Here is a 27,724-nt window from a genome sequence, read left to right as displayed (position 1 = left end):
GTGACACTATCCTCTCTTGATTTTCTTCCTAGCTGTCTGGCCTTCCCCCACTCTCCCTCTGTCTTTGTTAGAGTAATATCCATATCATATATCTAATGCATATGGCAATGCTGTGCACTGGTCTGTTTGTCTATCTCTCTGTTCTTCAGTCTCACATCACCCACTGCCCTGTTGTAATATTTCCAATCAAATTTCATGTAGGTATTCCATATTCAACATGGCAAACACTGAATTTATTCTCTTTCCCTTCAAATCCATTTTTCTTCCTGACTTTCCTATTTCTATGAAGAGCACTATCATTATTCCAGGCTCCCAGGTTCACAACTTTGGCTTTATCCTTGACTTTACACTCTTCCTCTTCCTCACTCAATTATCTATTCAGTTGCTCGTTTTTACCCTGCTCACATCTGGTATCTTCCCCTTTTTTGTTAACCCTTCCTAGTTCAGGTCCTCATCACTTTTCCATGGACTACTACAAGAGTATTCTAATTTATCTCCTGTCTTAAGTCTCTTCTTTTTCTAATTTATCCTCCACATAGTCAACTGTCCAAGTGATCTCCCTAAATAAAATACATGTTTCCTATCCTGTAAATTGTAGTTGCCACCTATTGTTTCTAGGATCAGTTATAAAACTCCTCTGGCACGTAAATCTCTATTTACAACCTACTTTTCCAACCATATTATGTATTACCGTCTTTCACTAATTCTGTGGTTCAGCTAAAATGGCTTTCGTAATCTTCACACATGAAATTTCATCTCCCATGGCTGTCTCTCATGCCTAGAATTAACTACCTTCTCAGCTCTGTCTCTTCAAATTGATTATTTTCTTTAAAACTCAAGTACCACTTTATAAAGATAATTTTCCTGACTTAGTTGCTAGTGCCTCCCCATTACCTTTTTTTAAAATACATACACATATGTATGTATACATATGTTTGCATACATATGCATGTATATATATATATATATATATATATATATATATGTTATCTTTCCCCTTATAAGGTAGGCTCTCTGAGGGCATAGACTGTTTCATTTTTGTCAACTGTATCTTCAACAGCCCAGCTCCTGACACCTAGTAGGTGTTTTATAAATGATTGTTAAGCGAGAAATTATTCTAGAGGGTTAGATCTCTGTTTCTTTCTGCTTCTTCCTCAATTATCATACCATGCCCCGAAGACTGCCTAAAGACAGGGAAAAAGCAGATCTTGGAGATACAGAACAACTTTCAAAAGAATGTAGAATACATGGGTACCTAGGGTTGTAAATCCCAATTTTCTGCCCCCCATTTCATTTTTCTTTCCTACCTTGGTCCAGAACAGCAGGCCAGGATAAGATAAGTCATGAAGAACACAGCACTGAGAAAAGGAGAAGATAAAAAGCATTAGCTATCTGGTACCCAGACCCCAGTAAGGAGAGTAAGGAATTATCTCCCTTCCTTCCCTACCCCACCCTTTCCCCTAGAGGAACAACTTTGGTGGAATTAAGAGAACTGTGTGAGCAACAACAAGATTGTACAATGATCAACCATGATAGACAAGGGTTCTTAGAATTCAGCAATCCAAAGGAATTTGAAGAAACTTTGATTGAAAAATGCCATCTGTATCCAGAGAGAGATCTATGAAGACTGAATGTGGATCAATTCACACTATTTTTCACCTTTTTACCCCATTTTTTTCCCTTGTGTTTTTCCCCTTTTGCTCTGTTTTTTTCTCTTCCAATATGACTCATGTGGAAATATATGAAAAAAGACTGTATAGATAAAACCTAAAAATAAATTAAAAAGAACTGTGTGAGGTGAGAAAGACCCAGAACGGGTTCTTGACTTTAGGGAGAGTTTAATATTGTAGCATTTAAAGAAGGGACCTTGGAAGGGACGAGTTTACTACTCACTCCTTAAAATTGGTTATCAGATAACTGACACCATAGAGGAGGTATAGCATCTTATAAACAGTAAGCAGCAAAACTAGTATTCAAACACAGGGGTTTTTCTACTTTTCAATGGTGTTGTCCATGAATTTCATGTAATTCAATTCAACAAGCATTTATAAATCTCTTTCTAGTGCCAGGCACTCATTTAGATGGAGAAAACAATGCCGGCTCCGAGGCAGCTTATATTTTACTGGGTGAGGGAATGTGGTAGGAGGAGGAAGTAATATAAATAAGGTAAATAAAAGTTAAATAGAGTAAAGTAAATAAATACAAAATAATTTGAGGATGGAGAAAGTGCGAACGATGGGGTAGGGGATGCAACACCCTCTAGGAAGACTTTTCCAAGAAAGAGGCACCTGAGCTGAGCCTTAAGAGTTCAAGGCAGCAGAGCTGAGGAGGGAATGCTTCTCAGGGATGGAGGGGACAGCATCTTCCAAGGCACTAAGGCAGGAGATGGAATACTGAGCTCAGGGAACAGGAGGAGCTAGTTAGACTTAAAGGTAGGGACTAATATAAAGTAAGTCTGAGAAAATAGGTTGAAATTAGATTGTAAAAGGTCTTACATGCCAGATTGAGGAGTCAGTGGTTAATCTGGGGGGGAGGGATTCTAGACAGCTATGGGAGAATTTTGATTTAGAGAGTGATATGTTCATTTCTGTACTTTGGATGGTTATTTTGGCAACTTTTGGAGAGGGGAAAAACTGGAAGCAGAAGGCCTCATTAGAAAGTTACTTCAACAATCTAGAGGACAAGAAGAGTCTGAACTAGACTGGTGAAAGATGTTGAGGTAGAATCAACAAAATTTGGCAACTGACTGCAGAGAGTAGAAGTAGGATATTGAAGAGTCAAGTATATCACTACAAAATGGTAAAGTTGGGGAATGGAAGGGAATAAGTTTTTATTAAGTATTTACTATTTACTAGACATTGTACTAAGCATTTTTAATAAACATCTTTCATAACAACTCTATAAGATAAAATGTTATTACTGTGCCCATTTATAGGAAAAGTGGGGCAAAGAGAAATTAAATGACTTGCCCAAGTTGAATGCTAAACTCCTTGAAAAAGGAAGGAAGTCAACAGATGGTAGCAATAAGAATACAGACTGTATGATTTAGATGGTACAGATGGGGTCAAGAGGTGAGTGGGGAAGTGACAGTAAAAAGAAAGTGGTCAGTATGACTTTTCTTTCTCCTCTAACCTGGTATGCTGGTGATTATGAAACAAAGTGTGGCCAAGAATGTCCTTAGTACTTTCTAGGGAGGGGGCAGTAGAATAGGCAAATTAATAGAAAGGCAAAACAGAGAAGGAGAAGGACTTGGGAAAGAGAAGGTAGGGGAAGGAGGTGTTGATCTGGCAGATGGTGACTGAATCACAAGACTGAAGAAAAGAAAGAGGTGATTGCTAACATAGACTGAGGCTCACAATCAAAACCTCATGTCCTGAGCCTCTGGGTGACTATTATTTCTAGGGTGGAAAGGAGGGTAAGAGGACAGAAGCCATCCTAGTTTGGGTATAGGGTCTCTAGTATCTAGTCCTTGTTCCATCTTCTATCTTGTCTACCTTGAATAAAAATATGCACAACTCTACCTTCTGTCGCCAAGATAATTGACAATAATAATGACAACCTGAAGAAATTCCTGCTTTAATGTGGAGGAAAAAAGTCACAGGCCCCATAACTTACCTCAAACCCCACTTAGCTATAGCAATCATCACTTGGTAGACTAGCCTTTGTGAGTCTACACAGTGACTCAGCCAACGGAGGTCTCAGAGGTCTTAGGACAAAGACTTCATTGCAGGAGATTCTCTGTATCCTCGGTGTCTGGCATGTAATAAATCTTTGTTGACTGACTGAAATTTTAAGCCTATTTTATAGCTACAGTGGTACTTTATATATGAAACCTTTTCTCTTGATGTCTCCAGCTATCACTGATCTTCCTCAATTACTTATATACTTATACTTTGTACATATATATATATATATATATATATATATATCCCCTATACTTTGTAATATACATATATGCATATATATATATATATATATATATATATATATACACACACACCTGATAGAATGTAAACTCCATTAAGACAGAAATATTTTTCCCCTAGTTTTTGTATCATTGGTACCTAGCACAGTCAGTGCTTAATAAATTTTAAAAAGTCCTTAATAAATGCTTGTTGATTGGCTAATCAGGAATACTTGATTCAGTTCTCTCTCTCATACCTATATATATCTCATGTGTATGTGTGTATATGTATATATATATATATATAATATATAGGGTTGAGTATGTATATGTACACATGAAACTAGTACACAAAACACACACATATATATAATGTATACATATATATGCATATGTGCGTATGGATCTCAGCCTTCTATTATTCAAGCTCAAGAATCACCAACTCTTTTACTTTTCTTCTTAAGGACAATTCTCACATAGTTTTTAATCACACTTCTAGTCTTCTTAAGATTAGTGCAACACCCAGTATCAAAGTATTCATGTTTCCTCATTTCAAAAAAGACTTCCTTGTCTTTCCCTTAATCTGGGATCCAGTTTCTTCCTTCTGAGCTAGAATTGTCTCAATTCTGGAATTCTGTCTCAATATTTTTGATGAGATTATTATGCATTGTTAGCATTTTGATGCATACAAAGAAAGATATGAAGTAGACCTTGTCATGGAACTTACAGTCTAGAAGATGAAATAAGATATAAAATAATTTACAGTATATAGCAGGAAAGGCAATATGAATATCACACAAGTAGTGGAAAGTAGGTGCTACCAGATTACAGAGGAAAGAGGGATCATTTATGGTTGGTGTGACTTGGAAATAGCATTTGAGTGAGACTTTGAATGAGGAAAGGACTGTGGAAGGGAAGGGAAATGGGGAAGAAGGGAAAGGGAAGGGAAAAGAAGAAAGGGAAACGGAAAAGAAGAAAGGAGAAGGAAGAAAGGGAAGGAGAAACAGTATAAGAAGGGGAAGGGAGAAAAAGAAAAAGAAAAGGAGAAGAGTAAAAAGAAGGAAGAAGGGGGAAGAGAGATGCTTCCAGGTGAAAGGAATAGCAGAGACAGGTTAAGAGGCAGAAAAACAGAGGACATATTATAAGATTAATCTACAATCTATTTTGATTGTTGTGGAGGATTTTTATAGGAAGGATTTATGTGAAAGAGACTGAGAGTCCATTTCAATCCATGGAATTTGAGAAATGGAATGACACTATCCATGGAGTGCCACTAGTAATTTGGTAGTTGTGTGTAGGATGAGAGAAAGGCAACTGAGGAGGCTATGATACCAGTCCAAGGAGAGGGCAATGAGAACCTGAACTAAAGGTGGCGGAGGGGAAAGAAAGTAATGGATCTCGAGAAATCTCGGTAGCTATGTAGCTATGTAGGTCTTGATTCCAGGCTGGGTCAGGATCGAGAAGGGGAAAATGTCCCAAGTTTTTTCATCTGGATAACAGAAGCACATCTAACAAAAAACTGGGAAGCCAGCCAGAGGAGCAAGCCTCATTGATCAGTTGATAGGTGAAATATGTTCATATTTTTCAGTCGTGTCTGCCTCTTTGTGACCCCAGTGGAATTTTCTTGGCAAAGATACTGGAGTGGTTTGTCATTTTCTTTTCCAGCTCATTTTACTGATAATGAAACTGAGGCAGATGGGATTAAGTTACTTGCCCAGAGTTACATAGCCACTGAGTGTCTGAAGCTAGATTTGAATTAAGTTCTTCTTGAGCCCAGCATCTGCACTCTATCCACCTAACTTCCCCTAAGCGCAATTCAGGACATACTAAATCTAGGATAATGTTGAATTTAACATCCATCAAGCAGCTAGAAATCTGGGTTGGAGATCATAGCATCCTTCCTTTAAAGCTGGAAGGAATCTTGGGGTATCCTTGGTTTACAAATGAGAAAACAAGTCCACTGGACCAAGGTTACACAGAAAGTAGCAGAGCTGGGAATTTAAACCCAGATCTCTAACTCTAAATCTCATGTTCTTTTCATTACCTTCTCCTACTTTTATGTTCTGGGGAATCTTTCACCTATATGCAGGTGGTATTTGAATCTGGGCCTGGAGAAAGCTGAGAGAAACAATATAAAAAGAGAAGTGGGCTAAAGGCAGAACCTTCACCTATATTCACAGTCTATTTTGACTGTCTTGGAGGATTTTTATAGGAAGGGTTTGTGTGAGCTAAATTTAAGAGGAAGAAAAAGCTCCTGAGGAAGAAGAAAAGAACCAGAATATTACAATTCCATGAAAGGCAAGGGAGGATGGTGCTTCAAGAAAGAGCACTAAATGCTGCGGAGGGACCTCTCTCAGCTCTTTTCTTATCCAAAAGGTTGGGTGGTGGCTGTTGCCGTTGATGATGATGATGATGATGAGGGTGATGGTGATGATATTGTTGATGTCATTTTGTTTTGGACTAACTCTATTCCCCCATTGGAGGCTCTGGCTTTCCAAAGCTCTTCAGGATTTGCTCAGGCAGAGAGAGAAATTCCAGAGAAAGACAGAAACTGGGAAGAATTAGGATAACTGACTGAGGCTTTAGGAGAGAAGGTACCATTCCTCAGAGTAAGGAGGTAGAGGGAAAGGAGGAGAATGAGTCTGAGAGGAGTAACAAGAAGATTAGAATGAGTCTCCGGGCTCAAGCCACATCCCTGAGCCTCAGGGCTGTTTACAGACTGTCAGGAAAGGAAAATTCAGCTCCCCCAGGTCAGCAAGCAAAGGCAGCCAGCTAGCTTCCTTTGTTAGTTAGCCTCTCCCAGGAGTTCTAACCCTCTGTGGAGGGTCCTGGGCATCCCGAGCAAACTAAAATGAGGAGACACACAGCTCAGGAACTCAGACATGTACAGTAAAGAAAAATGAAGAACATTTTGACAGGTTTCTGGGAGGAAAGAAAGGAGAAAAACCTGAGACTGAAGATGTGAAATATTAGTTTTATTTGTGTTGGCCAAAACCTAGAGTTGCTATCCAGAGCATCTTCCCCCAAGCCACCTCCTCCAGGCAACCTTCCCAGGCTAATTTCCCCAAAGTTCTGTTCATGTTCAGGCCTCCCAACCCCACTCCCCAGCAAAGCTGTGTGGAAACCTGTCAAGGTCACCTTAACTCCCCTCCCTAAACTCACCCATAATTAACATCTCTATTTCAATACCCCATACCCCTCTGCAGCAGGAGAGGAAGTTTCTGCAATTAAGTACACAGACATTTCTCTCCTGCCATCCAATCCGTGATGACCATATTCCTATTTCTCAAGGCTACCCAATCTCCTTCCTAACCCTTTCACCTTGGTTGGGGGGCAAGTCCCATGGGAGCTGACAGTCTCAGAGTTTTTCTCCAGACAGAAATTCCCATAGCAACTCATGCAGAGGAGCCCTGAGAGCTAGAGCCAAGGAGATTGCATTTCTCATTAGGCTTGATGCCTTATTTCCACACAGCCGTGGTTATGTGGGGCAAAGCTTATTTTCCAGGCTGGTCTAGCACAAGATGCTGCGCATGACAAGGGAACCATGCCAACCAGCCATGCTGGTTGAAGTCCCAGGGAGACCTCATTAGCTTGGAAGCACATGCAGGAGGGGATTAATCTGTCCTTCCCTCCTTCATACACAGCAATTCCCTAGGGTGATATTTCTTCTAAACAATGATCTCTTAAGAAGAGTCAAACAGTTGGAATTAGGGCAGCATGTGCAAATCTGGGTTTCAGTGGGAGACTCATCAGTTTAGCACTCTTGTAGGTGGTAGGGGCAGAGTTCAGGTTACTTTGAAATACTTAGGGGCAAATGGCTCTATAGCCTTTGTAGGGGGCTACTCTTAATCTGGAGTCCATGATCTTTTAAAAATATTTTTATAACTACATTTTGATATAATCAACTATCTTTGTAATTTTAAAAATATTTTCCCAAGATTTTTGCAAAAAAAAAAAAATAACGCCACTTTTTCCTATTCATTAAAAACAATTCTTCTGATAAAGATTCTATAGGCTTCATAAATCTGCCAGAAGGGTCCAAGACACAAAAAAGTGAAGAACCCTTGGTTTTAAGAAATTTTTGCCACTTCTCTGTTTACTGTTGTTTTTCATGTAGTTGGTCACTATTTAGCTCTATTCTTACATCAGTTTTCCAAAGGAGGAGGGGGAAGACGGGATAATGATATCATCCTCTGAAAGATGGAGGATACTGCAAGATTAAGTACAAATTTCTGAGTCAGATATTGAAAAGGCCTTCCCTAATCCATTCCTAATATGCTTCTCCAAATGTGCTAATCTCCTAAATAAATTAATCCAGTAAAGTATAGTGTAAAGAATGGTCCTCTGGAGTCAGAGAACCTGCATTTGAGTCCTATTCTCAACAATTATAAACTGGACAAGTCATTTAATCCATCCCTTTCTTAGATCCCATCCCTCAACTGTAAAATGGAAATCATTGTAGCATCTGCCTCCCAGTGTTGTTGTGAAGATCAAATGAGATGAGTGTAAAGCACTTAGCATAGTATCTGGTAGTTTCCTTCCCACCTAAAGCTCAGGGCAATGACCTGTCCAGGGTCCCAGTATCTGGGTAAGTATCTGATGCCAGATTTGAATTTAGGTTTTTGAATTTAGGCACTGCACCACATGGCTATGTTTGTTTCCACATGTGTAAAAAAACAGGTAAAGTGTGAAGTCTCTTCCTAATCTAACTCTATGATCCCATCAATGCTGTTCTAGTCATTGAAGCCTAAATACATGGTGAGAATTCCCACATTCTGCTTGGAATACCCCTCCCGACCTCTTTTTCTCTGCCCTTCAGTGCTCATCTCTTTTAGGAAGTCTCCTCTGACCCAGCCACTGCCCACTTCTTACTGTGAGCTCTTATAGCTTTTAATGTCATTTAGCACTAACCAAATATTTCCTTGTATTACTACTTATTTTTTTCACACAATTGGTTTCCCCAACAACATTCTAAGCTCTTAAAGGACAATGACCTAGTCAGATGTCTCTCCTTTATCACCCACAGTGCCTAGCAGAAGTGTCCGGTAAATAATTCTTGAATGATTAAGATCATGATAAGGGTAGTTCTGTTCTGAGTTTTTTCCCTAGATCCTGGATCCTCCTCCCTCACCCATCTGGCTCCTCAGCCTCAGCCCCCAGGAACTCGTAGAGGCTAAATTTATACAAGCCAATTGTTTAGACAGTTCAGGCAACAGCACAACTTCAATTTTTTTTTTTTTTAATAACTGAGGCCAGTGTATATTTTTTCACTGGAATTATTTGGAGCTTTTGCTTGCATAGATCTGGCCAGAATTATCCAAATTTTTTTTTAATCACCAAATTACCAAGTTATATTTTTTCAATTTTTTTTAAAAAAATCAATTATCAAAGCCATTCCCCTCTTTTTACAAGAGGACCTTCTTAGAAGGCTGGGAGTACTTTTGATTTATTTGGAAAACTAAGTGGGTATCTAGCAAGTGGATCACTCCTAAAATTACTATCATCGTTCAGCATTTTGTTCTCATAACTGAAATCCTATGATCAGTTTTTCCTTCTCTAACTAGATCTCATACAAGGTCTTCCTTTCTTAAGGGGATGAAAATAATCCCAAAGGAGTAAAGTCTAGTTTTGTTAATCTCTAAGTACTATAGAAACATGATTTGTCATGGTGGAGAGGCAAATGAAGCCCTTTTCAACTGACTGCTCTTAAGGGTAGGGAAATAATGTAAACGTCAGATACCCAGAATGCCCTGAGATGGAGGCTGAATGATTTGGGGGGCTTTTATATTTTTCCCTTTCCCTTTTGGGAGGCAGTATGGTATAATGGAAGGAGCAGTAGACTTGCATAAGCAGACTTGGTTTCAAATCTTGAGCTTATTATTAGCTTATTAGCTCTTATTATTATTATTATTATTATTATTAGCTTATTAGCCCTTATTAGCTCTGTGACCTTCAACTGATCATTTATTCTCTGGAACTCCATTTCCTTAATAGTAAAATGAGAAATGACCATTAAGATCCTTTTTATCTCTTGATCTGTAATCCTGTGACAATGAACCTGGTAAAATGATTGTTATTTAGTGTGCTTTTTTTTATTAGGTATTTTATAATATTTGTGTTATAAAAATGTAATAAATTCTTAATTTTATTTGAATAGGAGCTAATAAAATCATTTACAAATGTCATTCTATGAAAAACTTGGAAGAATCATGGTCCTATTGATTATAATGGACAAAGATAGACAATGCTCTATAAAAAATTAATTAAAGTTTGGGAACCACTTCCCTAAACGTCTTCTTCTGACTTCAAGTTCTACCATTATCAGTAGTTCAGAGTCTTACATTTCTACCATCAGAGTCTTTCTGAGGGCTTTGATCGGTCCAGTCCTTTCTGAGAAGGAGAGGATCTAGGCTCTCTTGAATGGCAGAGGTCATGGGATATTCCTGAGGATATGGTTCTGTGTCTGATACCTCTTAGTGGGAGGCAATTAGGGAGTTCCTGGAAGAGCAGGATTTCTATGTCTAGAATCTCTGGGAAATGGCTTTCTGACCCAATCCAGAAAAAGGCCCGCTTGCAATACTCACTAGGATGCCCAGTACCAGGCAGGATTGCTCTGAACATACATCTTGACTGGTTCACTGCAGGAGAAAAAGAGAGAGGAGGAGAAAGGAAATTAGAGAGAATAAGTGTTATATTTCTTTTTCCTGTTCCAAGTTTCCCCAAAAAAACAAACTATAATTTTATAATCTATAAAGATCTTTAGATGATATTTCTCTAACCTGATTCTTCCTATGAAGAGGGCTACTCTCTAGTATGGGGATGTGAAGGAAAGCCTGAGTCCTGGGTCTGGATCACCCATTTACGTAATTCTCAGGCCAGAAGAGATCTTGTCCTTTTTTCCCCTCAGGTCTTTCCTCTTGGACCTCCATAATACCCAGGTCCCTTCCTTTGACACTAAACTTGGAAGAGATACACAGAGTTCTTCCCCAGAGTGAAACAAAGCTAATTATATATTTTAGGTCTGTCACCTGATTTTTTGTACATCTACCATCTAGTTTCTTCAGGGAGACTGCTAAGTAAAACAGTGAAAAACAGACCTGAAATTCAAATGCCACTTCTGACATTTATTAGCTATGTGACTGAGGGCAAGTCAACTTCTTACAGCCTCAATTTCCCTGTTTGTAAAATGGGGATGGATAACAGCAGAGTTGCATATAGAGTTGCTTTTATGAGGACCTAATGAGATAATAAATGCAAGTCTTAAAACACTATATAAATATTAGTAGTTATTATACTTGAGATCTAATGCTCTTTGCTTCCTTGGCATTAGCTGGTATGTGTGTTCTAGTGGCGTCTACCACTAGAAATGGGGGAATCTTACTTTGATTTCTCTAAAGGGGAAGGAAAGATAGAAGCCACAGACCAAACTCACCAGAAAGTGAACAGAGCCACAACTCCCACAGTCATCAGCAACTGGATCATTAGGATGGAGTAAACCTGTTAGGGAAGAAGGTAAAAGGAAGAAGGGTTACTCAGCAATAGGAAATGACCTACTCAGAACCTGGCAAGCCTAGGCCCATCCACATGTTACAGAGAGGAGTTCAGCTTTCCATGCAGCATTATGAACAAGTGGTCCAATCTAAGACCTGAGTAGCTGATCTAGATAAATCCTTACTTCTCTGGAAAATACTGGAAAAGAGTGAAGATGGAGCCCATCACCGGGAGCAAAAAACCGCCAAATAAAGGGGATGAAAAGTGGGACCCTTTGGGGAAAGGATAAAGAGTGTATCTTGGGGAAAGGAGGGTTCCCAGAATATAAAAATATCCAGGTTTTCCCTAAAGAATGGATAGGATAGTGGGGAAAAAGGGTGACTTACCTTTCGGACAAATATTCTTCTCACATTAGGATCATCCCAGCTGAAGGTGGTGAAGATCTCAGGATCTCCAGAGTACCCACCACTTCCATAGCCAGGGCTGCTATCTGTAGAGAAGGGCATCAGATCATGAAACCCAGATGGCTTTGTCCTTATTCCCCATGCTTCTCCATCAGCCTTATCCCTGAACTTTCAAATGGACTGCTCCATTTGTTCTTTGGGAACCTTTTTCCCTTTTCCCCTCATTTATCTGCTATTCCATGAGCTCTTTTTAAAGAACTTTTCTTTGATTTCAGTATCATCCCCCAAGTTCTCAGTTTCCTTCATCTCAGCACCTGTGGTCAGAGCTTTACTTTACAAATGCTTGATCAGACTTTGTTTCTCTACTTTGTGTCCCAAAAGACCTTGACCCATAACTTCTTTTCAGGTGGTTCCCAAATCTATACCCCTTATCTCACTCTTGAAGTTAATAAGCATCTATAGTGGGCTAAACCCATATCTTCTACAACCACCTCTAACTGGAAGTCCCAACAGGGACTGTGCTTGCAAAACCTCATGTTCCCAATTTTTTTCTCCCTCCCTTCCTTCAAACAACAAGTAATCCAATATATGTTAAACATGTGCAATTCTTCTGTATATATTTTCACAATCATCATCCTACACAAGAAAAGGATCAAAAAGGAAAAAATGAGAAAGAAAATAAAAGGTCAGTATTCTTTCCAAGTCCCTAGAGGTCTATGGAAAGCTTTTCAAATGCTTCCTAACAAAAGTAGCTGTGGGGCCAGGTAAGGGACATGAGTCTATGATTGGGGTAGAGGTCATCCAATTTGCCAGCCCAATGTTTCAGAAGAAGGTGGTTAGTAGTTTCCTAGCTCTCTTTTGGCCTGTCTCTAGGGTGGATGGGTGGGGCCGAAGCTGCTCTCCCCACAGTGGTCTTGGGGACATTTAGAAAAAACAGTTTGAAGAAGATGGTCTGTTACCCTTTAGGCAATTCTGGAGTCCTTAGAAACTTTAACTTCTAAGCCTTTCTACTATCCTCTCTTTTCCTTCCATCAATGAGTAGAATCAGAAACCTATATCCCCACTCATAGGTGAAAAAGGCAACATTCTATACCCATTCTTTTGCACTTAAGTCCAGATAGAAGCTGGAAGTAGAGTCAGGAAAACCTGAATTCAAATCTAGCCTCAGAGATTTACCAGCTACGTGATCCTGGGCAAGCTACTTAATCCCTGTTTCAGTTTCCTCAATTATAAAATGGGGATCATAATAGCACCTACTTTTCAGGGTTGTTGTGAAGATTAAATAAGGTAACATTTGAAAAAGCTTAGCATAATGCCAAATACACAGCAGGCATTTAATAAATGCTTTATTTCCTTCCTCTTTCTCTCAAATTCCAAATTTCCCCTTAGTTAGACTAGAAACAGGTGGAAATGGTCACCAAAAGTGGAAAAGATGGGAGGAGAAAAGAGGAAGGGAAGGGAAGAAAGAGAGTAGAGGGGAGGGAAGGGGAGAGAAAGAAGAGTTAGAGTCTTACAAAGAGGGAGATCCTATGGAATGGATCCCCCTAACATTGAGCTGAGGACATGGGAAGTCTTAAGGAACCTCTAGGTATTTTCTGAGACTCCTCTTTATTTCAATGTTCTAGAGCTGAAGCTGTGGAGGAGAGGAAGGTATAGGTATGTGACAAAAAGAAACAAAGAAACCAGGCAGAGATTGGTTCTGGACTGTAGGACCCATCGAGGCTGGAGAAATGCAAAGACTTCTATTTGTCCCAGTGAAATGCACTTTCTGGGAAACAATATAGGTCTGGATATGGGAAATTCAAAAGAAAATGAACATGTTAAGAGATGTCATCAATAAGTAGTTTAGAAGACACTATTTCCAGACCTTGTTCCCCTATGCCATCTAATCTAGAGAGTCAACTCCCATGGTTCCCTGGTTCTGTCTTCCCTTCAGCCAGTCCAAATCCCAGATATCTTAGCCACTACCACTTCTGAATCTTCACAAGCTATTGTCCTTATTTAAGGATTGTTCAATGATCTCTTTCTTTAGAAAATTTTCCCTTTTCCCTTTTTCCTCTTCCCTCTCCCCTCCCCACTTTGGATAGGGAACCATCATCCTAATCAGTAATTCCTAGTTTGGTCCTTCTTCTGTCATTTTTCCCTATCCTTCCACTATAGCCTTCCCAAGAACAAAAATAGTATGTCTCCCCTCTTTCTTTCACTGCCTTAAATCTTAGGAACTGGTGCTGACTGATACCATTACAACAATAGTACAGTAGATGGCTTCCATACTTTTTTCTAGGTTTTCCTTTCAGATTTCGCCATACCCCCAATAGTCCAGGGTTGGGGAGACTCACTTGGATCCACGTATGCCCAACTAGGATGAAAGGGCATTGTTGGGGCAGGTGGAGGGAAGGCCCCAGCCTTTAGCCCCTCCCCTGAGGTAGCTTCCTCATATGTAGGAGGGGCCAAGGGAGCTGATGGAGACTCCTTCTTCTCTCCATTTGCCTGTTGCTGCCCCTCTGTCCCAGGGGCCTTGTTAACCACTGAAACCTGTGGAAAATAAGCAGAGAGTCTGTCATTAAGGAAAAAAGGAGAACCATGTCTTGTTCTACAAACACACACAGATATATGACACTTAACTCATATCATTTAGTTCCCTGGAGAATGAGAGGGAGGGGAAGCACACCACGATCATACAAAAAGACCTAGAAAGGGATTTACAGAGCAACTAAGTGACAAAAGGAAAATTTCCTAAGTGAGAAAATAGTAAATAATAAAGTAAATAAAAAATAATAAAGATGTTGGATAATTTGAATGAGGTCATGCAAGTTTCTGAGTTGAGGATTCAAATCAAGTTGTTCTTTTGCCTCCGAATCTAATGCTCTTTCCCCTTCTCACAAGAATTTTCCAATTTTATAGATGGACAAATGGAATCCAAAGAAGATTAGGTCAAAATTGGAGAAGAACTCTATGTGATCTGGTTGTCAGCTTAGTGCTTTGTTTTTAAGGTTATGAAACTGGGGGGGGGGAAGAAAAGAAAAAAAGAGGGGGGAAGAAAAGGAAGAGGACAGGTAGTAAGAAAGAGAGAGGAAAAATGATGAATTGTTTTTAGAATAATGAATTTCCTGTCATTGCATATTTAGAAGAGGATTAAAGACTACATGTTGGGATGTTGGAGAGAGTAGATATCCTTTAGGCATGGTTAGAGTCTGAGGTTCCTACTAATTTTGTGATTCTAGAATCAATAATGGGAGGAAGGAGAATGAAGGGAATTCTTGGAGGAATACAAGAAAAAGAAGAAAAACAAAGGGGAAGAAAGAAAACAGACATGTGAGTCATAGAAGAAACAGAGGTAGACAGGAGTCAAGAAAAATAAGGGAGGAAAGAATCATAAATTTATATATATTTTTTCTGAATGAAATCTTTATTGAAATAAACAATGTTCAAAAACCTTATAAAGCAAAAAAGTTGTCAATTTTTGTTTTATATTGTACTCTTAGAAAACCATAAAAATATGAGTAAAGTCTACAGCAAAGTCATATCTATTACACTTTTCTTCATTTGTTGGTAATAAACTATTTATTTTCCAGATTTCACTTTGTCATCATAGATTTTTTAGTTTGAAATATTAGTTTGAAGATATATGTAACTGTACGACAGTTTAATACATCAGTTACACTAGTAAAATTTCTAGCAAAGAATTTCCCCCATGGTTTGAATTATATTTTTTGCTGCAATGAAGCTCTGACTCCATTAATGTGGGTATGCTGTGAACTGGCACAAATTGCTTCCTGTCCTCACTTGCTCAACCTATACTTTTCTTTCCTGTGTCCTCCTATAAAGCCTTCTCAAAAAGATTTTTCAAAAAATGTTAAAGGTTTTCTTCTGGGTCCATTCATATTTTGTGACTTTTAATATGAAATCTGGTCTAGATGCATTATTCCTCTATTACACTCTGTGGTAGCTAGGTGGCGCAGTGTGTAGAAAGTCCTGCATCTGGAATTAGAACTAAATTTATATGTAACCTTAGACATGTAGTAGCTTTGTAATCTTGGGGTTGGGGAGGGGGTCCCGTTTTAACTTCTATCCACCTGAATTATGTCACTGTCAAGTTCTTCCCAAGGTTGTAATGAGGATAAAATGAAATGATATTTGTATGAGGTGATTTAATTCTAATAGATGTGATAAAAAGTGCCATCCTCATCCAAAGAGAGGATTTATGAAGACTTGAATGTGGATGAAGCATAGGATTTTAACTTTTTGTTGTTGTTTGCTTGCTTGTGGTTTTTTCCTTTCTCATGTTTTTTTTTTCTTTTGATCTGATTTTTCTTACACTGCAAGAATATGGAAATATGTTTAGAAGAATTGTTCATGGTTAACCTATATCAGATTATTTGCTGTCTTGGGAGGGAGGAGAAGAGGGATAAAAATTTGGAACAAAAGATTTTGCAAAGGTGAAGATTGAAAACTGTTTTTGTATGTATTTGGAAGAATAAAATAAAAAAATTAAAATATGTAATATTTGAAACATTCTTTGCAAATTCTCCAAATGCTATGAAAATGCTATTGTTGTTATTAGTATTACTATTAGCTTGCCCCTCTTCTTTTCCTCACTTGAATGACTATTTTATTTTGAACCAGACCTGTGATTCCACTGACATATTAAACTCTCTGGGAGGAAACTCCTACCAATGCAAATTGTTTCTTCTTTGCAATTCATCTTTGTTTATCTAACATTTGGTAGCTAAAAAGAGATCATAAATTTAGAGCTAAAAAAAAAAAAAAAAAAAATCAGAGTGAAACTACCTTACTTTACAGACGGGAAAACTGAGGTTTGAGGAGGTTAAATGATTTGTTTAAGATCACACATTTGTCAGTATTAGGGGTGATTTGAACTCAGATCTGACTCCAGCATTAGAAGTGATTCACAGACTGAATCACACAAAGTAAAGAACAATTGGTCCCTCATTTGGAATTTTCTCCTTTCTGAGGACTCATCCTTCCTGTGAGCTCTAAGACATGACTTTATCCCTAAGGCTCCCTTAATTTTTTCTTCCAAGGGCATTTCCAGAAAGGAAAAAAAAGGTAGGGAATATACCTCAAGTAAAGTTCAGAAATGCAGTCATTTCAACCCAAATTCACTCTTGCTATAAAAGAGCAAGCCCAAGGGAAAATGACAAGATAAATGAGGAAAGAAGAATAGATTGAATGAATCTGCTCAGAACACTTAAGATTTGGGGAGAAGAAGGAATAGCCCCAACACAATCACTACAAGAGAAATAGGCTTAGGAGCTATAGAACAGGGAATTTAGGTTAAATAGAATTTCCTAAACCATAAAGTTAAGAACTTCTTTGGAGGTCTTAAGTAGAGGTGGAGTTCTCAATGATCCAGATGATTGAATAGAAGTTTACCTAAAGTAGGGGATGAATAAGATGAATTCTGGCTCTCACTTGGCCAGGAAGGTACTAAAACTGGTGGATTTTATCTCTGCTGGAGAGGGAGATGATCTTGACCAGAAAAGTTAGGTCAAGGAAGCAGCTCAGCTAGCCAGATAGGTTACATAATTTGTCCATGTCCATCATGCGCTTGGTATTCATTGGTGTTCTTAGAATAACCAGTCAAGACTTGAATCCTGGTCCTCTTAATCATCAGAGATATGAATCTGTATCACTTTGGTAAGGAGGAAAACTCTAGACATTTTGTTTAAACAGAGAAGCAGACTCATTTGGGGGAAAAGACTAAATGAAAGAGACTAAGAAATTTATCATCAGAATGTCAGACAAAGACATAGCTGAGTACAGAGTCAAACAGAAAGAAAAGAGTCAAAGAGAAAGGGGGACTAGAAACTCATCTGGCATCAGTCTTCATATAGGAGTATATTCCCATAAGGGATACTGCCAATCCCAACACCTCTAAGGAAAATGAAGATGTACAACTTAGAGAGTCTACACAGCAACAGAATGGAATGGGACCCTCTGGGTGAAAAGTAAGAAAGAAAGAAGGAAAAAAAATTATTGTAGTGGGAACACACAAAAAAACTTTAAGACAAGAAGTCCAAGTGAAAAAGGTTATATTCAGGTTTAACTCCCAAAGCAATTAAAACGACCATAAAAATCAGACTAAAATAAAAATGAGCAAAAATTAAAGGAAAAAATATTGGCTACCATTTATATAGAACTTTAAGATTTTCAAAGTATTGCTATAAACCTATGAGATAGATGCTATTATCCCTATTTTCCAGATGAAGAAACTGTGGCACATAAAGGTTAAATAACTTGCCAGGATCACATAGGAAGTTTTAAGGCAGGATTTGAATTCAGGCTTTCTTGCTGTTAAGAACTAAAGTCACTACATATTTAACATGTATGGGACTGCTTGCCATCTAGGGGAGGGGGTGGAGGTAGGGAAGGGAAAAGTTGGAAGAGAAGTGAGTGCAAGGGATAATATTGTAAAAAAATTACCCAAGCATATGTTCTGTCAATAAAAAGTTATAATTATTTAAAAAAATAAAAAAAAAGAATTAAAGTCACTGTATCACCTAGCTATCTCAATATTATAAGACATTGCACCAAAAATGAAGAAAAGTGACCAAAAATTTCTAGTGAGGACTATTTTTCAGATTCCTTAGTGATTATAGAACCACTACAAGAAATGAATCTTTTAAAAGAAGTACGATGTAAATAGGGCAGATCTTCAGTTAAGATGGTACTATGAAAGGTCCACAGAGGAACCTTCTTCAAAGATCTGAAAAGAGCACCAAATTACAAAATAATCAAGATACCTATATAGGAGTAAGCTCTTTTATTAAGTTTGAGGCTACTTTGAAGAAGCTTGTGGTCACTGAGCAAGGACTAATGTTAGGGAAGGTAAGCTGGTTGAGAGTTAATCAGGTCTCTAACTAGAGATCCTCCAGAGGTACCTGAAGCCTGCTAAGTCCTGTTCCCCAGGGAGAGATGGAAACACAAGATCCAGATAGGGATGCTCTAGGAAGTTCAGAAATGTTCAGTATTCTAACCATAGATGCATGTCTGGAAAGGCTCTGATCAAAGCAGACCCAGGGTATTGGAAGTCTGAAGCACTCTGATCTGAAATATTCCAGAGAGCAATGGAGACCAAGCACTTGACCATGACTGACATAAAGGAACATAAAAGTTCCTCCCTGAAACTGAGGGAAGAACTCCTTCGCATCTGACAACCAAGAGTGTAGGAGGGGTGGTATATAACTTGGTTTTGAACTCAGTTCAGAAACTGAGAATGGAGATATGGCCAAACAGAAGACATCATGACCTGAAGGAATTATTATAGATTCAAAGACACCCAAAAATCTGATCCTGAAAAGAAAGTAACTCCACAAGTGCAAGCAGGACTTCAGGGAAAAAATGACAAAGGTTTTGCCACAAGAACAAGAGTATTTAAAAGAAAAGAAGCAAAAAGTAAAAAAAAAAAAAAAAAAAAAAAAAAAGAAAAAAGAAAGAAAGAAATAATGAGTGAAATAAGAGATCTGAAAGAAAGGATAAATACTTTAGAAAGAGCAGGACACATGCAGAGTTTGTTGTAGAAAAACATTAAATTTAATAGGAAACAGGAACAGAGAAAAGGGGAAGGATGTTTTTAGGGTGTCAATACATTCAGAGAAACAATCATCACGAGCTAAAGAAATATCAGAGGGCAGATTATAAAGGAAGAATGAAGGGAGAATGACTAGTAAAGAAAGAAAAGATAAGAACTAGTGATCAGTGTCTGGGCAAGGGGAAGAGAAGAGGTTCAGTGGAATGGAAACATCACTTCAATTACAGATCACTAGTGTTGATCACATTCCTTCTCTTTACTTTTTTCTTCTTTGTAAAGAGAGGGGTAGAAGAAAGGAAAAAGTTTTTAAAAAGATATGATGGAAGGAATTACACAATTAACGAAGTACACAATTAACAATTATAAACCTGAACATGAATGGAATGGATTCATCCATAAAATGGAAGAGAGTAGTAGAACAGATTAGTAAACAAAATCCAGCAATATGTGTTGTTTACAAGAAATATAATATAAAAATGCAACATAAAAATTCACGCAAAGTTAAAATGAGATGACTCAGAATTTATTATACTTCAGGTGAACTCAAAAAAGATAGCAATTATGATTTTAGAAAAGCCAACAGTAAAAGCAGACATGGTAGGTATACAGAGAAATAACACCATACCTAAAAACAACAAAGACAACAAAATAATATAAATATTAACACATATGTAGTAGATGGAATGAAGTCCTAGTTAATTAAATTATGTTGTTATAGATTGTTATTGTTTTTCTTTCATTCTTGAAGACATCAGGGAAGTAATGCCACGACACACAAGTGAATTGGATTAAAGTGAGGGAGGGCTGTGCAACATCACCTCCCTCACTTTCCCTTCCAGAACCATCTGGACCCAGCGACCAGATATAGATCAGGATGACTAGAAATGGCCCCGAATGCAATGGGAGACTCTGGCTTTTTTAGAGTAAGGTCTTCAACAGATCTCAGTTTTACTGAGGCCACACCTCACACTAAGGTGAGGTAGTAATTGAGGCAAAGAATGGCATTTTTCACCTAATAAAAAAAATAGCCTAAATAAATGAATCTGGGAGGGCAAAACCCTCAGACTTTCTGGCTAAAACAGAATGACTGCTATTTAAATTCACAGTGAGTCAGACAGAAAACAGACAGAAAAACTGTAATTTGGGGAGTTCAATGCATGGCTTTCTAATATCAGTTATGTCTGAATCAAACAAAAAATAAAAGAAAGATTAGGATTTGAGTAGAATTTAAGAAAAGTTGGAGATCTTTGGTGATTACTGAATAGAATTAGAAAGGAGAATACACATTTCTTATCTATATATGGTATTTTTATAAAAATTGACAAGATGCTTAAGTTTACAATTCTTTTCAGTTCCTGTACCTCCCATTAAATCTGAAAGAAAATAAATTCTAGAGTCTATCATGCACTATGAGATTAATTAATTTTCAATAAAGAAATCTTTATTCAAAGTACAATTACAATTTTAGTTCCCTCTCTATTCTATTAATTTTTTTCATTAACATCATGACTTTTTGGAATATTTCAATAGGATAACATGGTTATTTAAGGAAGAGGCCCTAGAAGTTATTTATTAAATATTCTCTTAATGCCCTTGACTATCTTCTCATTCCCCCCAAGAGTACAAGTACTCCAGATTGTGAAACCTTGTACTGGGATTAAAACCTCAAATTAACTCAGAAATGCAAGAATACCAAACACAACTTTTATTGACTCATATAACAATATAAATTATAATTAATAAAGGACTTTCATATAAAGGATTAAAATGTAAATAAAATTAAAAATTTAATGCAAAACAGTGTGTGTGGGAAATGACAAGAACAAATAATAAGAACAATAGATAATTTCAAAGAAAATGACAACATAATATACCAAAACTTTTGGGATGAAGCCAAGGCAGTCCTCAGAGGAAAATTTATTTCTCTAAATACTTTTAACAACAGAAAAAAAAAAAAAGAGCAGATCATTGTTAAGCATGCACTTACAACAAACTAGAAAAGAAGCAAACCAAAAACTTGAGCTAAACACAAAAATACAAATTCAGGAAAACCAAGGAAGAAATCAATAAAAATTAAAACAAAAAATTAAATTAATAAACAAAGTTTTGTTTTGTTAAAAATTCTAATATGAAATAAAACATTAGCTAATTTAATTTTAAAAAGAGAAAAATGAAAGCCAAACTGATAATATAAAAAAATGAAAAGTGTCCTAATAATGAAAAGTAAATGATCAGAAAATGTTATCTGATTCCTAACAAAAACTTCTAAATGGAACATGTATATTTACAAAAATATCACATGCTTAGAATAAAAGAATAAGAAATAAAGATGTTAAATAGATTAGTCAAGGAAAAGAAATTGAATAAACATTAAATGAATTCTCAAAATGAGAGGAAAAAAAACCAGAACAAGTTGAATTCCCAACTGAATTCCAATATTAGTCAAAAAATATTTGCTAAATGCTAATTTTACATCAGGCACTATATTAATCACTTGGGGACATAACAAAAGACAAAAACAGTATTTTCTCCACAAAGAGTTCACTTTTTAATAGGAATAAAAAAACCCACACCATGGATCTTACTATGTGCTAAGCACAGAGTTAAGAATGGGGAATACAAACAGAAGTGGTAAGACAATCTATGCTCCCAAGTAGCTCTCAATTTAATAAAGGACAACAACACATAACAGAAAATTTGGCTTCAGAGAGATGGAATAGTTAACATGTCTTAAGAGTTCTGGAAAACACAGATAAGGCCCAAGGGTTATTAATTTGTTAGTTTATTGGAGGATGGTGCTGGGGGTCTATAAGACATTAGATTCAGGGAGGATGCTAAGTTAAAGAGGTTATTCGGATATAATAGTAAGGCCTGGTGATTCTCCTTTTCACTTGAAGCAATGGAGTCATGACTTATCTAAGCTGTATGGGCAGTGCAGTAGCCACCAGACCATCTTGGTTGGATAAGTTCTGGGATGGCCTATGGCAAAAGGAAGGGAGGAGAAAAGGAATAGGATAAGGTTGTTACCCCTATTTGCAAAAATAGGAAAAGAAGGTATCCCTTCAAATTCCATCAATGATAAAAAAATTAGATCTTAAACAGATATCACAAAAAGTCAAAATAGAGAAGCAAATTTGTAGATCAATATCTCTTAACAAATGTCTACATAAAAATTTTCATAAAACAGGAAAGAAGCTAAGATCAGAGAGGATATCCCATAGAAAGAGGCCAAAGAGCATGCTTTGGTCCAATAGCAATGCTCCAATACAATGGATCAGGTGGGTTGCCCTTATTACCCCTCCCAATATATTTAATATCAATTTTGTTTACCTAGCATTCATAGTATGGGAAGTACAGTATTCACAAAATAATATAATACTTCCTAATACATAACCTCAAAACACAACAGACCTTGAATTAAAAAAAAACATGCTGCTTCTATTGAGGGGAAATCGTTCATGCATGTTAAAAAGCAGAAGAATTAAAGGCTTCTGCTGTCTGATGCAGCAAAAGGAATATTGAACATACAATCACACACTTGGATCTTAACCACAACTGACCTATTTCTCATCTGTGAAACAGGGGATTTGACAGGACAATTAAGGTTCTTTCCTGTTCTAGATCTATATTCCCAAATTTCATCCCTAAATAAAATATCCTATAAGCTAGGACTACTCATTATTGAAAAGGTAATCTTTTCTTTAAGAAAAAGAAACAACTGGATCATCACAAGACAACAACAATAACAAACAATAGCCTAGAAATGAGAATATTTGACTTGCAATACTCCAAAAAAGAAAAACAAAGAAAAGGCAAATTAATGTAATTATCAAGAAAAGATTAAGCAATGAAATAAACTCCTTCATGCATATTTTTAAAAAAAGAAATTGGACCAATGTGTAAAAGAAAGAACAGAAGTGCCATCTGAGGGGAAAATTATCTAAAGAGACTTAAAAGCAGCAGGTGAAGGAAAGTAAGAAAAGCTGAATTAATATTCTGGGGATTATGTCTCATTCTCCCCTAAAAGTGAATTAATATATTTTGTGGCAGGGATAACAAAATGGAAAATTGAGCAAGGGAAGGGAAAACAAGGAACAGAGAAGAATTAGATACTTCCTAAGTTGTCTTTGTTGAAAAGAGAATGCATAATAACTTATTTAGTCTTTCAACAATAGTGGGGGTGGGAGTAGGGGTGGTTGCTGTGGTGAAAATAGAATACAAGAAAAAGTTGGAAAGGACCGTTATGAAAGGGGACAATGGAAAAGTCTCATTGAAATATTCTCATAGGGTTGAAGAGTGGTAGTATACATCTATGATGAGAGACAAGTGAGTAAATGAGATTCATCTAAGGACATAATAATTGGAGGCCACTTTCTCCAAAGAATTCTTGTATTTCCCAGAACTGGATCATAACCTAGGAGAAGGGATGTCTTCAAGAGTAGCCAGCTACTGGTAGCTCATAGGCCCAGAGAGACAAGATAAGAATTGTAAAGTCAAGATAAGACTCTGGTTTGTCATTGTTCCTCTTGAAAATGAAGGACGAATAACAGCTATTGTAAGGGCAAGGGGATAAGAGTAGGTTTCATGACCTAGGATATAATGACTTCAACCACGATACTGCTTCCTTCATTAACTGATATTTCTGTAAGTGAAACAAAGAAAGAAAAGAGCTCAAAACTAAACCAAAATAAAATAAAAGTTAAATGCATGCTTGGAACATAGGAAGAGATTTCCTGCCTGTTAGCACTTGATCATATGTGTTTGGCTTGGTATTGTAGGGGCTTAGCTTCTCCCCAACCCCTTTCTTGGGAAGTCTACTGACAGAAGGAACTCCTTGTCCAATGCTAGAAAGCTTGAAGTAAGAGGGTGGTTCTCAAGTTATAACTACTTTATAAATTGACATATAGCCCTGCCCACTGCAGCTGTCCTGAGAGTCGATGCAGGATTTTTTTCTGCATCATTCCAGACCATACTGAATCACTCATTATCCTCAAAGCACAAGTGGTCTTTGGAAACAGTCAGAGGACCCTTGAACATGCTCTGTGTAATGCCTGGTTACACATATACAAATACAAAAGCAGTAACATATAAAATGGATGAGAGTGTTCGAATCTGGAACTCCAGAGCTTTACCTTCACAAGGGAAATAGAAAAATAGAGAAAGCACTAAGAAGCACACAGACATTGGTCAATGTAATTCAGAAGAGACCAGGAAAAAGATAGAAATAAAGAAGACAGCAAGGTAAACAAAAACTTCTTGGAAATGAGTACCACAAAACATTTCAAGGATCATTAAGTTGAAGGAAGGGGAAGAGTCAAATGAAAAGAAAGGAAGGAAAGAGGAGGAAAATATTATCCTAGCAGTCATCATGTTCACTTTAAATGTGAAGAGGTTATATAATTTGATGATTATCCATGAATAGACAAGATAGTGGCAGGAATAAACAAACAAAACTCAACAATTTGATGCATAAAATAAATATGTAAAAATACAAGATAAAAAAATATGAAACTGGAAAAAAATTCACTACACATCAAGGAATTCTAAAAAGTCAAGAATTATAATCATGTTACCAAAGGAAAAATAAATGGGTACAATATTAAGAGATGATACAATTAGAACCAAGGCTGTTATAGACATTGAGACAGTATCAATATTAAACATATGCACCAAGTGAAATAACATCTAAATTCATAAAAAAAAAAGTTTACTGAAATGTAAAAGCCCATACACAGTGAAACTAATTGTAGAAACATTCATATTCTTTCAGGGTTGGGTTAACAAACTATGAAAAAGGGAAATGTAGAATAATCAAACAATTTTATTAAGAGTTGAGGATATAAATACAAAAATGAAAATGAGTTTAGACACAAAAAAGAAAGATCTAGGATGAAAGATTGAGAAGAAAATTTAAACATAAGAAATTTCAGGGAAAAAATATCAACAAGAACACCCACTAAAAGAAAAATAAACTGAAATTGAACAATGCTAATTATGATGACCAAGGCTGACTCTGAAGAAGTGAGAAAATGTACCTCCCTCCTTTTGTTGGGAATGCGGGGTACTATGTGCCTGGAATGTTGCAGATGCAGTGTGTTGGTTTTGCTGAACTGGGTTTTTTGGGTTTTTTGGTGTTTTTTAAAAAAGGCTTTGTTAGAAGGGACAAATGTTTTCTGGGGAGGAAAAGGAAATATTCAGAAAGTGATGTAGAAATGAAAAGATTGAACATTTTTGGAAAAAAAGATTTGAAAAGACAAGTCTATTGATTAGAGGGAGGAAAATTTGATTTACATTGGGGCAATTTGGTGCAGTTACAAGAGATCTGGATTTGTAATCAGATCATCTAGTTTATATCCTTGCTTTGACCACGTGTGTGACCTTTCAGGGACTGTGTCCTGATTTGTAAAATAGTTGGGGAGGGGTAGGGAATTGCATTAAATAATCTCTAAAGGCTCTTTGAGCTGGACTATCCTATGAATTGACTTTTTCCTAGCCTTTGGGAGTGAGGTCCCTGGAACCTCAAACATTCCAACCTAATGGCCTAATACCAACAAATTATGGTTCCAGTCCTTAGCTACAGATAACATCCTCCCACTTTCTGCAACCTCATCCCCTCCTACTGATTCAGATGAATCTATTCTTCCTTCTCTCCAAAGCCCTCCCAGAATGAATTAAAGAAGTCCTCTTTATCTAGACATTTAGCACTCACCACAGCACTCCAGATATGGGGGAAAATAAATACAACAATTCATAATTACATAACATCCATTTCCCCCAACTTAATTCCCCCAATAACCTCTTTTCACCATATGCATTGCCTAAACTCTGGTTTCAGTTAATCTGGAGGCTCTCATAAGCTTACCTAACCAATAACAGGTGATGCTATCACTCAATGACATCATCTTAAGTCCAGATGAGCTCAAATCTAGGACCAAGGATGGAGGGTAAGGTTTTGAGATCCTTGACAACAACAATATTGGTTATATTCATTATTTGGGAGGAAAAAGGGAACCTAAAGGTTACCTTTGGTTCTATTAGTTTAGCTTTCATCAAGCCTTGAAAGGAGACTAAACACCCCTCCCATTTTGCCATCCCTGGTTGTATAACTCAGATAAAATGAAGTTACATAAACCCATTGGGGAGGGGCCAAGCCTCTAAGCCCCTCGGAGCAGCCTCAAATTAAAATTTTAATTAGGGAAAGGAAAGCATTCTATCCAGCTTTCTTCCTGCCTCACCCCACCCCCAAAGACCCCAAATAAACTAGTAACACCTGACCATTCTAATGATGACGACAAGCAAGAGATCTATCAATACCCCTTCCCCAGTCCAGAATCACACACAGCGGCATCCAGATGGGAAATAATAGGGAGGAGGATGTGTGAGAGAGATGAGGAGAGAAGCGTATCAAGTGGCGCAGTCCTGGTAGAGGCGACAGATGGCACTGCCCCATGGGGTCCTCATTAACAAACATACAGCTGAAAGTAATAGACTGGGGAGAGGGTTTGGTGGAGAGGAAAGAAAGAAGATGGCAGCCCCCCTCCCCGGCACCTCATTTTGGGGTATTACATCTTTAAATAGTTCTTTCATCTCCTCTCCATTCTTACATCCTCAGCAAACAGCTGTAGTTAAGATGCTTGAAGAGGTCTAGCGTTTAGCTCTCCATTCGCAGGGGCTAGGGAGGATTTGGGGATGGGGACCGCAAAGTACCTTTCCCTGGGTCATGGTGCAGTCTCGAGGGGAGCTGTGTCCCTGGGGCCAGGGAAAATCGCCCCGGTCACTGCAGACGCCAGCTCAGTCTTCAGCGTGGGTTCTAGCAATATCCACTGCAGCTCAGGGTCGAGACTGGGGAGCGTACCATGTCTGTATCAGAAAGGGGGTGGGGGTGGGGGGCAGGGCTTGGATGAATTCTAGACGGTGAGAAATTGCGGCTTTGGGCATGGGGAGAGAAAAAAGAGTGATACTTGTTCCCCTGTTACTCAGAATGATGCAGTCTACTCGCTCCACCCCCAAACACCCCTACCCCCCCCCCCTTTAACAGGAGAAAAGCTCCAGACATCAGAGCAACCCAAGTGTAGGGGAAGGGGGGGGACAGAGGGTAGCTCCTAAGGGTAGAAGGAGGAGGAGCCACGAATAACGTTACACCCCTTCCCCCCTTCCCCCAGTCACAGAAAGTAATTCATTGAAATCGAATCAGCTGATGTTTGTCTCTAGCTATCTAAAGCTGTATTGCGACTCTTTATCTTTTAATTCATCTCTATGATTTGTGGCTATCTCTCTAATTATCACTATCGCTGACACTATTTCTGTCTCTATTATCTCCATCTGGTCTCTTTCTGCATTTCTAGGGTGATTTCTTGATCACTGTTTCAA

At 37.7% G+C, this 27,724-nt stretch overlaps 1 protein-coding gene across 1 annotated transcript in view; it reads right to left on the bottom strand.

The window, feature by feature from the left end:
- The window catches only part of FAIM2 (Fas apoptotic inhibitory molecule 2), a 57,943-nt gene extending 30,688 nt beyond the window's left edge, over positions 1-27,255 (bottom strand). Inside the window, exons 1-6 of the mRNA XM_003770873.3 lie at positions 27,062-27,255; positions 14,139-14,334; positions 11,782-11,885; positions 11,337-11,401; positions 10,489-10,542; positions 1,308-1,358 (exon numbers count right to left, since the gene is read on the bottom strand). Coding sequence (XP_003770921.2) covers positions 1,308-1,358; positions 10,489-10,542; positions 11,337-11,401; positions 11,782-11,885; positions 14,139-14,334; positions 27,062-27,076 — 485 coding nt within the window. The 5' untranslated portion in view covers positions 27,077-27,255. The remainder of the gene's footprint in view (positions 1-1,307; positions 1,359-10,488; positions 10,543-11,336; positions 11,402-11,781; positions 11,886-14,138; positions 14,335-27,061) is intronic.
- Positions 27,256-27,724: the final 469 nt, after the last annotated feature.

This window comes from Sarcophilus harrisii, chromosome 5 (assembly GCF_902635505.1).
Source record: "Sarcophilus harrisii chromosome 5, mSarHar1.11, whole genome shotgun sequence".
In the NCBI taxonomy this organism is placed as follows: domain Eukaryota; kingdom Metazoa; phylum Chordata; class Mammalia; order Dasyuromorphia; family Dasyuridae; genus Sarcophilus; species Sarcophilus harrisii.
Note: the sequence above shows the minus strand (reverse complement) of the source record. Positions and strands in the feature narration are given on the sequence as shown.